At 46.0% G+C, this 17,530-nt stretch overlaps 2 protein-coding genes across 4 annotated transcripts in view; one reads left to right on the forward strand and one right to left on the reverse strand.

Annotated features, from left to right (window-relative positions):
• Positions 1-17,284, reverse strand: part of LOC140421345 (uncharacterized) — a 49,231-nt gene extending 31,947 nt beyond the window's left edge. Inside the window, exons 1-3 of the mRNA XM_072506016.1 lie at positions 16,541-17,284; positions 13,924-14,037; positions 11,003-12,060 (exon numbers count right to left, since the gene is read on the reverse strand). Coding sequence (XP_072362117.1) covers positions 11,003-11,940 — 938 coding nt within the window. The 5' untranslated portion in view covers positions 11,941-12,060; positions 13,924-14,037; positions 16,541-17,284. The remainder of the gene's footprint in view (positions 1-11,002; positions 12,061-13,923; positions 14,038-16,540) is intronic.
• The window catches only part of LOC140418341 (uncharacterized), a 397,355-nt gene that overhangs the window by 360,581 nt on the left and 19,244 nt on the right, over positions 1-17,530 (forward strand). The window lies entirely within an intron of this gene.

Here is a 17,530-nt window from a genome sequence, read left to right on the forward strand (position 1 = left end):
GCCATTTCCTGTAATTCAGTTACAGTATCGTTTGTGTCTGTCTATATGAGCTGTCTGGATATGTTTCGGAGGCTGATTAAAATCTTAATCTACGTCTACAAAGCCATTAAATTCTTTTGTGAACTGAGCAAACTGCCAAGATCCGCACTTTGTTTTTTCATGTATAGAACGATCTGTCTGGACTGTACACAGAACAATACTTTTCACTGTACCTCGGTACATGTGACAATAAATCAATTCCAATCAAAGAGACAGTTTCTTACTCGTCTTAAGATTGAACAATGAGCCTTCTTAAAAATTATTCATTTCTGGGAGGTGGGCGTCACTGGCTGGGCCAGCATTTTCTGTTCATTCCAATTGCCCTTGAACTGCGTGTCTTGTGAGGCTATTTCAGAGGGCATTTACAAATCAACCATAACATTGCTGTGGATCTGGAGTCACGTGTAGGCCAGGCCACATAAGGAGAGCGGATTTCTTGAAGGATTTTAGTGAACCAGATGAGTTTTCACAACAATCAAGAGTGTTATCATTAGACTTTTAATTCGAGACTTTTATTCAATTTCAGCATCTGTCATAGGCAGATTCGATCCCTGATCCCCAGAGCATTAACCTGGGTCTCCGGTTTACTCGCCCAGTAACAATACCATTACTCCAATGCCTAGCGCACATATTCTTGGCAGAATATGGTGTCTCGTGTTGTGTTCTGTGATCTTGTCTTGCAATGATTCTACTGAACTGCTGGTGAATTAGCCAGAACGATGATTTATTAATGTACACGTGGTAAGGTAACGATCAGAATGCTATACAGACTAAGTTATCACAGAGTTACATTAGACTCTCTTGGAACTACCCTTAAGTGCGACTGGCCTTGTGTACGCCTGACAACCTTCTGCTGGTAGCCAGTGTCACCTGACTGATGCCTGATGCCAACTACTGGTGGGAGGTCACACTGCTGAGTACATGTAATATTATATACAGGCTTATCAGGGGCTGGCTTAGCACAGTGGGCTAAACAGCTGGCTTGTAATGCAGAACAAAGCCAGCAGCGCAAGTTCAATTCCCGTACCAGCCTCCCTGAACAGGTGCCGGAATGTGGCATCTAGGGGCTTTTCACAGTAACTTCATTGAAGCCTACTTGTGATAATAAGTGATTACTATTATTATCACCACATCTCGTAACTTCTCGAAATTATCAAGTAATTTATTTTTTCAAACAAATTCTGATAGCTCTGCAGTTTCTCGAAACATTTTGGTTGATCGTGTTATTTTTAAAAATAAAGATCTAATCTTTGCAATATAATTACCCAATACAACAATTCACTAATCATAATCAATATTCACTATTGAATAAACTTGAATTTCATTATTGTTTTTTTGCGATGAAATCAATACATAGTTAATATAGAAAAGGTACAGAAGGCGAAATGGCTGCAGAAAGGCACATGTTAGAAGTATAAAATGGCTTCCTTGACCTTATTACTAAGGCCTGTGAATACACTTTGAAAATAATAATTTACGGGCAACAAGGTGGCACAATGGTTAGCACTGCTGCCTCACGGCACCGAGGTCCTAGGTTCGATCCCCACCCTGCGTCACTGCCATGTGGAGTTTGCACATTCTTCCCGTGGTTTTGTTGGTCTCACCCCCACATCACAATGATGTGCAGGGTAGGTGGATTGGCCACGCTAAATTGGAAAAACTGAATTGGGTACTCTAAATTTATTTTTTATAATGAAAATAACAATTTTAAAACTAAATGTGAGTACACATGCGCACTTCCAGCTTCCTACATTACAACAGTGAATATGTTTCAAAAGTACTCTGTGAAAGTGTACAAACTCAGCAATAGCATGGTGGGAAAAATAGCCAACTTATGTAACCATGTATAAGAAAGCTGTGTCAGCTATTGCCAAGACCAGACCCTGACAAACTAGACAAAGCTAAGAATCCACATAATCGTATCATACAAGGCCAGAAGAGGGAAAATAGTGCCTAGTAAAACCTGATAACAAAGTCACGATCTAGGAATGTCCTAATAACACAACCTCCTCATGACCTAGGTCCATCTGCGTCAAGGCATCATGAGGGCAGAGGTAAAAGCAAAATAGGACCACGTCTTAAACCCTCTAAAGACAAAATACTGCAAATAAGCCGAGTCAGGGTCTTTCCATGACAACATGTTTGGTCAGAAGTTATGACTGTATTGATTCCTTACTACTGATCTCTCACTACTGATTACATTTTTGAACAAGGTCTGTTTTTGTAAAATGATACAGCTTTTGTATAAATATTGAACGATTTCTCCATGTCTTTGCGAGCTTGAGAAGGAATGAGCAGTTTTGCTTTAACTGCTCTCTCTCTCTAAACTGTAGCCACACTGCCTGCAGGCTTTGGTCAATAAAGACAAAGTTATTTTTATCGAAACAGAGTTGTAAAGTTGTTTTCTTCACAGTCTCAAAGTAGGAAAGATTTTAAAGACGACATTGGCGCAGCGAGCAGGGTTCGAACCTGCGCAGGGACCGAACAAGTGATCGAGCACGAACCCGGAGAGCGGAGACGGACGGCACAACAAGGTAAGCTTTAACCTTGGTCTCTCTCTCTCGGATCGGTGCTGTGACCCCTCGTCCCTGACTGATAACACTGACAGGTGACGGTGTTCGAATCTACATTTAACTGTGAGTAAAGTTCTTAGGGTCTGGGACCCGGTTGTCGTTCGTAGCCTAAGGTCAGGGACCCCCTGCTCTTGTTTCTTTTCCCCAGGACAGGGATACAGAGGCTTGGATAGGGTCAGGGACCAGATTTTGATTTTTGACTTTTAAATTTACAAGGCAGTTTTTCCCCATTTTGTTTCTCTTTTACTTTTTTTCCCACTCCTTAAAAGTCATGGGCCAGAGCCTGGACAAAACGGAGGACAATTCTCCCTTGCTTTTTATGTGCACCATGTTCCCTGATCAGGAACGCAATTTACGCTTCTTGTCTTCAGCTTTAAATAAGAAATTCGGATCTGAAATTTGGCCACTAGATGGTACCTGGAATTTAGAAAACTACACCGCGGCAGAGACAGCCATTTGGACTAGGAATGCCGGAGCCAAATGGAAGAAATTAATTACCAAATGGCAAAAAGAATCAGACAGACGACTCAAACTGTCCTTGTTAATGAGGTGGAAGGACAATGCCCGTAGGAGAGGGATTGCTGATTATAAAGACGGAGAAACCAAAGATTGGGAAACATTGAAATTCGAATGTGAGCTATGGGACAGGAAAGATCCTAAGAATCAAGGGGGGGATAATACTGCATTGGGCGGTAAGCAGGTCGGAATAGCCCATCAGATTAAAAATCAGGAGGATCCTCCCGCTACCTCTGGCATGCCGTTGTTTCCCTATTCGGTTGATACAGAGGAGGAGGAGGAGGAATTAAATCCCACGATGCCCCCATATCCGCCTCCACGGTGCGGAAGCCCCATTCTCACCCTCCCCCTTGTAACAACCTTGCTGCCGATAATCTCCCTGCTCCTATTACTCCCGTTGCGACACGCACTCGCTCAAAAGCACCAACCCCCTTCCTCGATCAGCCTGTTACCTCTGTTAGTCAGGCTTTCCAAGAATTAACTATCCGCACAGCACCGGTAGAGGAGCCTTTTCCACCACCGCCTCCCCCTGCAAATTTTCCAATCCGACGTCTCGTTAACCCTCGAGCGACTGATGACGACGACCAATTTATTGAGACATGGCAGGCTTTTAAACCTCAGGAGCTCTGTTTGATCATGGCTCACTGTCCGTCACATAAAACGGACCCAGAGGGCTTTACTGAATATCTGAGAACTGCAACCGTGTATGGTGCTACCCCTAGGGATCAGTATTCCCTTATTCTTTCATCCCTTACCCCAGATTTAGGTGAGAAATGGAAACGGGAATTAGGGGATCATGGGACCACATGGGATACTTTTAAAACCAACAATCCACCAGATGAGGCTCAACTCACTTTAAAGTTCCCAGCACTTAAGCGTGCTCTCCGTAAACCTGTAGATATCTCCAAAATTCTTGATTGTACATCCATTCCCAAGGAGGAGGGTCCTGAATCTTTTGACCGCTTTTGTGCAATTTACACTCTTTATTCCGGTGGTGAGACTTTTAATGCGGGCTTGAAATCTCCCCAGTTCAATGCGCTGCTTATGCAGGTCGTGCCTGACCGCATAGTAACCAGTATTAAAACTAATAATATGGATTGGTCTGATAGCTCCAAATCCCACATGCGACGTGCTATCTCTTATTACTGGAGCAATGGCCGTGACCGCGAAGCTTTCGGAAGGGACCCTCCTACACCCAAAATAAAGTCAGAGTTTGTCCAGCGACCCCCTCGCAGGAACCCCCCAGCCTATGAACGTCACCAAGGCCCTCCCCGGCCTTGTCCTCCAACCCGAGGCAGTGTCACTTGCTTTAATTGCAGAAGGACGGGTCACTACGCTAGGGATTGCCCTGCTCCACGCAGAGACAGGGCACCCCCTCCACGGCGGTATGCTCCCTTCACTGACTCCCACCCCTATTGACTGGCCCGCTCCAATTTCCCGGTTCTCTCTGGCGACCACTCTGAGGAACCCACAGCTACAATTCACATTGAGGGTATTCCCGTCCCCTTCCTCATTGACACAGGGGCAACTGCTTCTACGTTGAATTTGACGTTAGTTAAACAATATTGTTTTCCTCTCTCAGACGATTATGTGAAACTTTCTGGTTTTATGGGTGAGGGGGCTACATACCACCTCACGAAACCCCTTCTGGTTCAATTTAATGACTGTCAATGTTGTATTCCCTTCACTGTCACGCGTACCCTCGGTGTTAATCTTGCTGGCCGTGATCTGTTATGTCCCTTACAAGTTGACGACGGCGTCACGATCTCCACGGCTCCACAAGTCCAGCCTCGAAATTTACCCCTTTTATTCACTCCCCAATGGTGGTCCGTTGATTTTGATCCCTCCAATTTTTCACCTCCCTTGCATATTCCTCACCCACACATGACCCTTTGCTATGACCACACGGGGTGCTCGCCCGATTTGGAGACCATCTACCAGGACTCCCTCGGGTCCACGGTGGCGGTTACTTTCATCGCTCATGCTGAGGGAAAAGAGGGCTCTGCATTTCTTGTTGAAGTGCCCCTCGTATTCTGGAAACAGTCTGGACTAGTGGCACCTCACGTTACCCTCACGGTCAATGCAGGCTACAGTGCCAGGTCACTGGGCTTTCTGGTTGCTACCCTCCAAGGAAAATGTGATCCTTTTTATACTGGACGACAGACCTTCCCTGAAGGCACGTTACAGTATTTTTCACAGCCCTTTTGTGTTGATGGTACATTGAACCACCATCGGACCAACCGTTCCCCGTCCCCAGAGATTCCTGCAGACTTATGGGCTGCGTCCAAACACAAAGTTGGTCTTACTAATGTGCCTCCAGTTCTTATTAAGGTTAAGTCCGGTGTGCCCCTGCCCTCCATTTCTCAGTACCCTATGCGCCCTGACGCTGAGGAAGGAATCTCCAGCATGATACAGTCCTTCCTTCAACAGGGAATTTTGGTTCTGTGCCAATCGCCCTGTAACACTCCTATTCTTCCCGTTCCTAAGGTTGGGCGGCTGTCTGAATGGCGTTTGGTCCAGGACCTCCGCCGTATCAATCAGATCGTTGAACCCTTGCATCCCTTGGTCCCTAACCCGGCTACAATCCTCAGTAATATCCCGCCTGAGGCAGCTGTCTTTACCCTTGTAGACTTACAACACGCCTTTTTTGCGATACCCCTTGCCGCTGAATCCCAGTATTTGTTTGCCTTCACATTCAAAGGGCACCAGTACACTTGGACTAGGCTACCGCAAGGTTTCATTCATTCACCGACACTCTTCTCACAGGCACTGCACTCCCAATTAGCTACTTTGACACCCCCGGGGGGGATCTACTATTATACAGTATGTCGATGACTTACTCCTTGCTAGCCCTGACTTTGCTTCTAACGAACGCGACTCCATTTATCTGCTCACCCGTCTCCATTCCTGGGGATATGTAATACCACCTAATAAAGTACACAAAGGACAGAGGCAGGTTAAATTTCTGGGCGTTCTGATAAGCGCTACTGAACGTTCCCTTACGCAGGATCATATTACTCCCATTTTGCAACCCGCACTTCCTACCTCGCCAAAGCAGATGAGAGCCTTTTTAGGTTTAGTGAACTTTTGCAGACAATGGATTCCGAATGTTACTGCTCATACCAAGGAGCTTACTCCTTATTCCTCCCAGAATTCACCCCTTAAGTTTGAACTACCCGATTTAGCACAGCAATCTTTTGTTACTCTCAAGAACGCGCTGGCTTCCGCCCCGGCTCTAGGACGACCTCTTTATGACAGGCCCTTCCAGTTGTATGTTAATGTCCTTGACCTATGTGCCACGGGTGTCTTGACACAGGAACATGGTGACCAACGCCGTCCGGTTGCCTATTATTCTACTAAATTGGATCCAGTAGCTTGTGGTTTGCCCCCCTGCACTCAAATTCTCACTGCTGTACATGTGTTAGCTCAGGCAGCCTCTAATCTAACCCTTCATCAGCCCGTGCATGTGTATACCTCACACTCTGTTGTGGCTCTCCTTACATCTCAGCAGACCCAGCATCTGACACAGGCCCGCTTGAGCCGATATGAGGTCTCACTATTACAGAACCCATATCTGTCTTTCCATTACTGTTCCACTTTAAATCCCGCAGCATTCCTCGAACATCCCCCTGATGTACTTGTTGATCCACCACATGATTGTTTGCTTCGGAATCATTTCCTTACCGCACCTCGTCCCGATTTAACTAACCCTCTTGATAATCCTGATCTCACTTTTTATGTTGATGGCAGTTCTTCTATTTCCCAAATGGGTGTCCCGCAATCGGGGTATGCCATTGTTACAGACACTGACATTCTGGAAGCAGCTGCTTTCCAGATTCCAGTCTCGGTGCAGAAAGCTGAGCTATTCGCCCTTACTAGAGCTTGTGTTCTGGCCAAAGACCAAAGTGCGAATGTGTACACAGACTCTAGGTACGCTTTTGGTGTCACCCACGATTTTGGCCGCCTCTGGCAGCAACGTGGATTCCTTACCTCTGCAGGCTCTCCCATTCTAAATGCTCTTTGGGTTAAAAATCTCCTCGTTGCTATTCAACTTCCTCGTCAACTGGCTATCATTAAATGTGCTGTGCACACTTCCGAGGACACTCCTGTGCAATTAGGAAACGCCCGTGCTGATTCAGCCGCTAAGGCAGCGTCTGCATCAGCCCCTAAGATTGTTCCCGCAGGGGGTACACAGGCTTTAAATCAGCTACCTATTCTAGCAAAAAAGGGCATGCCAGAGTTAGCTGAAATTCAAAGGTTACAGAGGGACGCCTCTGATTCTGAGCACACACTATGGAAGTCAATGGGGTGTTCGCACTCGTTGACACAAAACCTCTGGCTTACCCCAGTAGGTCAAGTTTGTGTTCCAGATTCGTTATTGCCGATACTTATTGATTATTTGCATTCTTGTACACATCTTGGCAAGGAGGGAATGGTACAGCTACTTTTGAAAACTTGGTGGCACCCAGATCTGAATACAGCAGCACAAATGCGGCTGGATCGATGTCTTATTTGCATGAAAAATAATAAGGGTAAAGGCATTAAATGCCCTCCCGGAACAACCCCCTTGCCAGATGGTCCTTTTGCCTGCATACAGCTTGATTTTATTGAATTACCTAAAGTACAATGCTATAAATATTGTTTAGTGATCATTGATGTATTTAGTAAATGGATTGAAGCCTTCCCCACCACCAACTGTACTGCACATACGGTGGTAAAATTACTATTGACAGAAATTATTCCCCGATTTGGGATTCCCAGAATGATGAGCTCAGACAAGGGAACACATTTTGTGGCTCGAATCAATTCTGAATTATGTGAAGCACTCAAAATTAAACAACAACTGCACTGCGCGTATCATCCACAGGCAGCAGGAATTGTAGAAAGAGCAAATGGGACCTTAAAAGAAAAATTATCTAAATTGACCGAAGAAACTGGATTAAATTGGCTAAAGGTATTGCCTTTGGCACTGTTTCACATGAGGGTTACTCCACATTCGCGGTCCGGACTGTCAGCTGCAGAGATAGTCTATGGTCGGCCAATGAGGACTCCCTGGGATGCCCATGAAGAACCCCTAGAGGGAGTAGACCTCCACGTTATGGGAGATAAAATGCTGAGTTATTTGAAGCAATTAACATTTTCTTTGAAGTTTCTCCACTCGCAGGAAAAACAGGCCCATCTCCCAGCAGCAGCCGGAACAAAGATCCCTCGATATCCAGTAGTCAAACCAGGAGACTACGTGCTGATAAAGAATTGGGACAGAGAGAAGTTAGGCCAATGCTGGAGCGGCCCTTTTCAAGTATTGCTGACTACACCGACTGCCGTTAAACGCGAAGGACGTTCGAGTTGGGTACACCTATCGGATTGTAAGAAGATTGGTTTCAGCCCCAACGAGGACGCAGAATGAGGATCTTCATTATCACAGTTGGACTATTTGGACTAATTGGTCTTAATGGCCATTCGACAGTAAGCGAACAAACTGACAAAGAGCTGTGTGCTAATAGCTTTCTATATATGTCATATATTTATGCTGACAGATTGAATGTAAGTAACTGTTGGGTTTGTACCCGTATCCCCATCCAGTCCAAGGAGGGGCTACCTCTCCAATCACTCCCATTTCACTTAGCAGAAACAGTTAGAACATAGAACATAGAACGATACAGCGCAGTACAGGCCCTTCGGCCCACGATGTTGCACCGAAACAAAAGCCATCTAACCTACACTATGCCATTATCATCCATATGTTTATCCAATAAACTTTTAAATGCCCTCAATGTTGGCGAGTTCACTACTGTAGCAGGTAGGGCATTCCACGGCCTCACTTGGATTGACGCAGTATCCACTCAGTTGAGTGGATACTGCATCAAAACTGAACACAGGAGTTCGGTGGAGATATGAAAATTTGGAAATCGGCTGGCTATGGGATGACTAGATTTTTAGCCTGGTATCAACCTGGATATCCCCATGTTTCGAATCCCCCTGCCCTTACCATCCCATCGAGCACTGCGCAAGGATCCCTATGTTTTAGTAAATCAGGAGAAGGACCATCAATGGGGCAGAGTAGGTGTAATCTTACAACTGAATGGCAGGGACCGATACCAAACATCTCCAACAAGGGTATGTTTGTTCTTGATTGGTCCAGGGTGTGGAATAAAACATCAAATAGCTCATGGACGCAAAATTCCCAGGTACCCTGGATGACAATGGCTGAGAATTTTACGGCCTATAACGGGACCTATTTCATATGTGGCACTAAAGCATACTCCTGGCTTCCCAGAAATTGGACAGGGTCCTGTTATCTAGGATATGTCGTACCCTGCATGCACCCTTAAACAACACTCCTCACGAATCAGGAGGACCATTAGTAAAACCGAGTTCTTTATGATCGCCTTTCCACAATCCGGAACAGGCAAGGCAGCAAACGAACTGATCCTTATGGCCTCGGCATTGGAACAACTGTCGAACATAACAGCAGCAGAATCCAGGGCAACTGGACGGGCACTAGCCGAGGTCTCGGCTGAGCTGGTGGCTGTCCGGACTGTGGCATTACAAAATCGAATGGCTCTGGATTATCTGTTAGCCTCGCAGGGAGGAACGTGTGCCATTATAGGTCAGGAATGCTGTACTTATATCCCAGATGCCTCTGAAAATATTACCAACCTAGCTGACCATATAAGAAGACAGGCGGATCAACTTCAAGAAATTGGCCAAGAATTTCACGATTATAACCCACCAGGTTGGTTAGGTTGGCTGGGACACGGATTGTTCGATTGGATCTTTAAGGCCTTCATATTATTACTATTATTACTATTAGCAATAGGATTGCTTGGATGCTTGTGTCAATGTATTTACACCCGTCTCCTGAATATCCCTATTTGAACAATTTGAGTGGTTGTCCTGATGGGACAACAGGAGGGAATGTGAAAGTGTACAAACTCAGCAATAGCATGATGGGAAAAATAGCCAACTTATGTAACCAAGTGTAGGACAGCTGTGTCAGCTAGTGCCAAGATCAGACCCTGACAAACTAGACAAAGCTAAGAATCCACATAATTGTATCATACAAGGCCAGAAGAGGGATTATAGTGCCTGACCTTGTTAAAACCTGATAACAAAGCCACGATCTAGGAATGTCCTAATAACACAACTTCCTCATGACCTAGGTCCATCTGCGTCAAGGCATCATGAGGGCAGAGGTGAAAAACAAAATAGGACCACGTCTTATTTCCTCTAAAAACAAACTACTGCAAATAAGCCGAGTCAGGGTCTTTCCATGACAACATGTTTGATCAGAAGTTATGACTGTATTGACATTTTTGAACAAGGTCTGTTTTTGTAAAATGATACAGCTTGTGTATAAATATTGAACGTTTTCTCCATGTCTTTGCGAGCTTGAGAAAGAATGAGCAGGTTTACCTTAACAGCTCTCTCTCTCTCTAACCTGTAGCCATCTGCATGCAGACTTTGTTAAATAAAGACAAAGTTATTTATTTCGAAACAGAGTTGTAAAGTTGTTTTTTCTCACAGTCTTGAAGTAGGAAAAATTTTAAAAGACGACAGAGGTGAGGATGGACGAGACAGGGGAGAGCGAGAGAACTTCAAAAGGAAATAATCTGTATCAGTACTCTGCGTATTTAACACAAATCTAATTTATTTGACTTTTAGCCAGAATATTAGCCCCTGTAAATGGGCTGGAGTTTGTTATCAGCAGAAAGAGACCCAAATGACCATGGTTCGGTCCTGAATGTGAGTAACAGCAAAATCCAATCACTGTGGTTACTTGTGGCCCCGTTGGCCTGTCAGCAGGTTGGATGACTTTGTGAAACCCTTCCCACATGGAGCGGGTGAATGGCCTCTCTCCAGTGTCAACTCACTGATGCTTCTGCAGGTCAGATGACTGAGTGAATCCCTTCCCACACGGTGCGCAGTTGAATGGCCTCTCCCCAGTGTGAATTCGCTGATGTACAGCGAGGTAAGATGATCGCCTGAACCCAGTCCCGCAGTGAGAGCACCTGAACGGTCTCTCATCAGTGTGAACATGTTGATGGCTCATCAGATCCCCAGAACTTTTATAGCACTTCCCGCAGTCTGAACATTGAAATGGTCTCTCATCAGTGTGAACTCGCTGGTGACTCAGCAGGTTGGATGACCGAGTGAATCCCTTCCCACACTCTGAACAGGTGAACGGTCTTACCCCAGTGTGAATTCGCTGGTGCATTTGCAGGTTTAATGACCGAGTGAATCCCTTCCCACACTTCGAGCAGGCGAATGGCCTCTCCCCAGTGTGACTTCGCTGATGGACAGTGAGGTCAGATGATCGCCTGAACCCAGTCCCGCATTGAGAGCACCTGAACGGTCTCTCGTCAGTGTGAACACGTTGATGGCGCATCAGTTCCCCAGAACTTTTATAGCTCTTCCCGCAGTCTGGACATTGAAACGGTCTCTCATCCGTGTGAACTCGCTGGTGACTCACCAGGTGGGATGAAGTGGTGAATCCCTTCCCACACTCTGAGCAGGTGAATGGTCTCTCCCCAGTGTGAACACGCTGGTGACTCAGCAGGTTGGCTGAAATAGTAAATCCCTTCCCACATTTGGAGCAGGTGAACGGTCTCTCCCCAGTGTGACTGCGTCGATGAGTTTCCAGCTGGGATGGGGAAGTGAATCCTTTCCCACAGTCCGCACATTTCCACGGTTTCTCCTCAGTGTGACAGCATTTGTGGCTTGTGAGGCCTGATGATTGACTGAATCCTCGTCCACACACACAACACGTGTACGGTTTCCCCGCAGTGTGAACAATGCTTTTTCCTTCCATGTTTAATGATATTCCGATGATATTCAGGATATAATAAATTGAGGACTCTGTCAGATCCTAATGTGATGCTTGGTTTGAGTTTCCGGATTTTGAAGCCTCCCCTTCGAACACCCTGTGAAACTGATTGAAAACAGAAAATAGGGAGTGAGAGAGAACCCACATAAACACAAAGGCAGATTGTGAAATTGAGCTGAATGAATCTGGTCACTTGTGGGGCCAACACTAAGAAAAAGTGACCATGAAAACTGCTGGATTGTCACAAATACCTAACGGGCCTCTTTGGGAGGCAAGAGAAAGAGGTGAAGAGGGATTTTCTATATCTACAAGTCAGATTAAAGAGAATAGATGGCAAAGCAAATTCGATCTTGAGCTTCATAAACAGTAATATTGATAGCAAAACACTGCTTCTGGTGGCACAGTGATTAGCACTGCTGCCTCACAGTGCCAGGGACCCAGGTTCAATTCCGGCCTTGTTGACCGTCGGTGTGTGGAGTTTGCACTTTCTCCCCGTGTCTGCGTGGGTTTCCACCCGGGGCTCAGGTTTCCTCCAACAGTCTAAAGGGAAATTTTAGTGTATTGGCCTTGATAAATTGCCCGTTAGTGTCCAGGGATGTGCAGTTAGATGGGGCGATGGGGCTATGAGGTTACAGGCACAGGGTGACCTTTCAGAGAATCAGTGCCGACTCGATGGGCCGAATGCCCTCCTTCTGCTCTGCAGGAATTCTATGGTTCTAAATCTATTCTATGAATCTTTATAAAACTCTGGTCACCACTCTTCAGGAAGGATGTGAAGGTTCTTGGAGAAGGTGCCGAGGAGATTTACCAGAATGGTTCCAGCAAAGGAGGTTGAGGGAAGATTTGATTCAGGGACACAAGATTACGCCAGATTTCCATCAGGTGGACAAAGAAACTCTGTTTCCATTCACTGATCGTACAAGCAGTCGGGACACAGATGTGAAGTTTTGGGTAAAACCTGGATTGAACTATATAAGTTTGAGTGATCTTCACAGGGTGGATGTGGAGAGGATTATCATAGATTCATAGATTATCATAGAAATTACAGTGCAGAAGGAGGCCATTCGGCCCATCGAGTCTGCACCGGCTCTTGGAAAGTCCACCCTACCCAAGGTCAACACCGCCACCCTATCCCCATAACCCAGTAACCCCACCCAACACTAAGGGTGTTTCCTCTTGTGGGAGAATCTCGAACAAGGGGGTCACTGTTGCAAAATAAGGGGTCACCCATTTCAGATGCAGTTGAAGATTTCCCTTGAGAGTTGTAAGACTTTGGATCTCACGTCCTTAAAAGGCAGTGGAAGCCGAGTCCTTGAATATTTTTAAGGCAGAGCTGGATAGATTCTTGATGAGTAAGGGGTGAAAGGTCATCAGGGGTAGGCAGGAAGGTGGAGTTGGGGTTAGAATGAGATCAGTCGCAATCTTATTGAATGCTGAGCAGGCTCGAGGGGCCGAGTGGCCTGTTCCTAGTTCGTATGTAAAAGGTACAGGTGATATGAGATGTATGTTTTTACACAGCGAGCGGCAATGACCTGATACTTGCTGCCTATGAGGGAGTTCAAAAATAGACACAATGAATGATTTGATTTCAAAAGGAAATTGGATGGACATCTGAGGGAAATAAACCTGCGAGGATACAGGGATCGAGCAGGAGAATGGGACTGACTGGATTGCTCCAGAGAGCTAGCATGGACTCAATGGGCCGAATGCCCTTCTCTGTGCCATCATGTCTCTGACTCCTTTGTGTAATCTAGTTTTGTAATTTAATCCCGGGGTATTCAGATATCACTCCGGTAAATCTGTGCTACACTCCCTCCGAGGCCATTCTATCCTTCCTCAGGTTTGTTGCCCAGAACTGAACACAGTTCTCCAGGTTTGGTCTAACCAGGGTTTGTGAATCTCGGGGCTTTTCCAGTCACACTGAGACCTGAAATCTTCCCTCACAGACAGAACAGACAAACCGTTTACCTTCCACACCCAGATGCTGCTGGAATTCAAGTTCTGATGAATCGAGTGACTGTCAGATTGCAATGTGACGTTTGGTTTGCGTTTCCCGTCTGTTCAGCTTCCACTTCCAGTATCCTGTAAATTTACAGAAACCTCACTGTCGGTTTAGGATAGAAATTCACAACATTCTCTCCGAGCCAACTTTGATTAAATGTATTCCTGGAGGTTTGATCACATGACCTGCCCCCATCCTCCAGCCATTAATCGGTCAACACATCCATCCTTGTGACACACTGCCTTCCTCGGCCAATTGGGAAGCAAAAGGACTCATTACCTTAGTAACCTTGGGACCAGTTACTGTCCGAACGATTTTCCAGACACCCAGATGTGAATCTCACCAACGCAGGGAGCGGAGTTGGTGAGAATCCAGGGAGGAGGAGCTTTGGAACAGTAAATATAAATAACTTACCTCGGGGATTCATGGCCTAGTCGACAGGGAGCAGAGTTGGGGGCGAATCCCGGGAGGAGAAGCTTCAGAACAGTAAGTATAATTTTTTTTAAAAATTTTTTAAAATTTAAACTTTGAGTACCCAATTCATTTTTCCAATTAAGTGGCAATTTAGCGTGGCCAATCCACCTACCCTGCACATCTTCTTGGGTTGTGGGGGCAAAACCCACGCAAACACGGGGAGAATGTGCAAACACCACACGGACAGTGACCCAGAGCTGGGATCAAACCTGGGACCTCAGCGCCGTGAGACTGCAGTGCTACTCACTGCACCACCGTGCTGCCATCAGTAAGTATAAATAACTTACCTGTTGGGTATCTGGACTGGGGGCAAAAATTGAAACGTGACATCAGAGTAATTAACTAAGTCGGGGAGTATCTAGGAGATTAGTAACAAGGAGATTAGTAACTAGGAGATTAGTAACTAGGAGATTAGTAACTAGGAGATTGCTGAATGTTATCTATAATCAACGATTTGGATGAGAATGTACAAGGCATGATCAGTAAGTTTGCAGATGACTACTGGTATTGTAGACAGTGAGGAAGGTTATCAAAAATTGCAGCTGGATCTTGATCTGCTGGGGAAGTGGGCCGAGAAATGGCAAATGGAGTTCAATACAGTAAATGTAAGGAGTTGCATTTCGGAAAGTCAAATCAAGGTAGGACTTTCACAGTGAATGGTAGGGCCCGAGGGAATATTGTGGAACAGAGGGACCTTGGAGTTCAGGTGCACGGTTCTCTAAAGGTGGAGTCACAGGTAGATAGGGCAGTGAAGAAGGCTTTTGGCCTTCATCAGTCAGGGCACTGAGTATAGAAGTTGGGAAGTTATGTTGCAGTTGTACAGGACGTTGGTGAGGTCGCACCTTGAGTATTGTGTTCAGTTTTGGCTGCTTTGCTACAGGAAAGATGTTATTAAACTGGAGAGAGCGCAGAAGAGATTTACAAGGATGTTGCCAGGGCTCAAGGGACTGAGTTCTAGGGAGAGATTGGACAGGCCAGGACCTTTTTCTTTGGAGCGTAGGACACGGAGGGGTGATCTTCTAGAGGTGTATAAGATCATGAGAGGCATGGACAGGGTGAATGCTCTCAGTCTTTTTCTCAGGGTTGGGGAATCGAGAACTAAAAGACTTCGGTTTAAGTTCAGAGGGGAAAGAATTAATGGGAACCTAAGGAGCAACGTTTTAACACTGAGGATGGTACGTATGTGGAATGAGCTGCCGGAGGAAATGGTTGAGGCAGGGACATTGGCAACATTGAAAAGGCATTTGGACAGATACGTGGATAGGAAAGGTTCAGAGGGATATGGGCCAAAAGCAGGCAAACTGGGTTAGCTTAGATGGGCCTTTTGGTTGGCATGGGCCAGTTTGGGCCGAAGGGCCTGTTTCCGTGCTGCAGATTCTATCCATGAATGCCAAGTCTCTTTGGACACCCACTGTACTTAACCTCTTTCCATTTAGAAAGTACTCAGCTCTCACCTTTTTTGGTTCAAAATAGATAACCTCACACTTGTTTACATTGCCACAATCTTGGTCATTCACCTTGTCTGTCAATAGGGCTGGTTTAGCACAGTGGGCTAAATGGCTGGCTTGTAATGCAGAACAATGCCAGCAGCGAGATTCAATTCCTGCAGCGGCCTCCCCGAACAGCTGTGGTGACTGGGGACTTTTCACAGTAACTTCATTGAAGCCGACTTGTGACAATAAACAATTATTCTTAATATTACCATTATCTTCTTAGTTTTATGCTGTCATCAATGCTGTCTACGATGCCACCGAACTTTGTATTATCAGCAAAAGTGCAGAAGAGGCACTTCGGTCCACCGAGTTTGCACCAACACATCAAAATCTGACCCACCTACCTAATCCCATTTGCCAGCACTTGGCCCATAGCCCTGAATGTTATGATGTGCCAGTCTTCATCCAGGAACTTTTAAGAGGATGTGAGGCAACCCATCTCTACCACCCTCCTCAGCAGTGCATTCCAGGCCCTCACCACCCTCTGGGTAAAAATGAGTTTCCTCAAGATATGTGTCAATAAATCTAATATAATCTAACCCCACTCTGCTGTCTGTTGGTTAGCCAATCCTCCATCCAAGCTAATATATTACCTCTAAACCCTGTGGGATCTTACCTTGTTTATTACCTTTTGTGTGACACCTTATCAACTGTATTTTGGAAGTCCAAATACATCCACAGGACCCCCATTATCCACCTGGCCTGTTACATCTTCCAAGAACTCCAACAAGTGAGTCAAACACTTCACAAAACCACACTGACTGATGGATTGCGGTTTGACTTTCCAAATGTCCAGTTACTTCTTCCTCAATAATGGATTCCAGCAGTTTCCCAACAACAGGCATTAAACTTACTAGTTTCCTACTTTCTGCCTTTCTGAACAGGAGGGGTGCCATTAGTCTTTTCCTCTCATGCAATGACATGGTAACTGGGTAAGTGTCTCCCCCCTGAGGTTGTTTGTAGAGAGAAGCCGGAAGCGGTGGACAGTGAGTGGAGAATGTTCATTGTTCGGCTCTGGGGACCCACTGGGGTTTGTAAACCCCGCCCCCCGACACTGACCTCTCACCTGACACATCACAATGCGCGGAGTGATTGACGACAGCACCGAACCAATAGGCGAAGAGTGGACAGATCCGGAGTGCCGGTGGGAGCGACTGATCCTCCAACCAATCAGCGTGAATGAGGAGGCGGGACTGGGCTGAGTGAAGCATGCGCAATGTGATTAATGGCGACGCAGAAAAAGGTTCTATCTCGGATCCACAATCCGTGAAGGTGGGAATGGCGGGACGGAGGGAGAGATGAATCAGGAGGGTCGTTAGGCACGCTTCGTGTACATGTTATATAGACCAAAAATCCGGAAAAATAACCTACCGGTACCTGGGGATCTGAGCGAGAGCTGCTGCTTTGTGCAGACAATATTAAGCAAACTCCATCTTTATTTGGCTCTGGCAGACGTGCACATGCGCCGTCTCAATATTGGGTTCGCGGCAGCAATGAGTCTGCGCCCTCGGTATCCTTATTTGGATCACTAGCAGCAGTGCGCATGGGGACCCACCATCTTTATTGGGGCACGAGCAGCAGAGGGCAGGCTCAGTGGCCATCATTG

This window comes from Scyliorhinus torazame, chromosome 5 (genome assembly GCF_047496885.1).
Source record: "Scyliorhinus torazame isolate Kashiwa2021f chromosome 5, sScyTor2.1, whole genome shotgun sequence".
Taxonomy (NCBI): domain Eukaryota; kingdom Metazoa; phylum Chordata; class Chondrichthyes; order Carcharhiniformes; family Scyliorhinidae; genus Scyliorhinus; species Scyliorhinus torazame.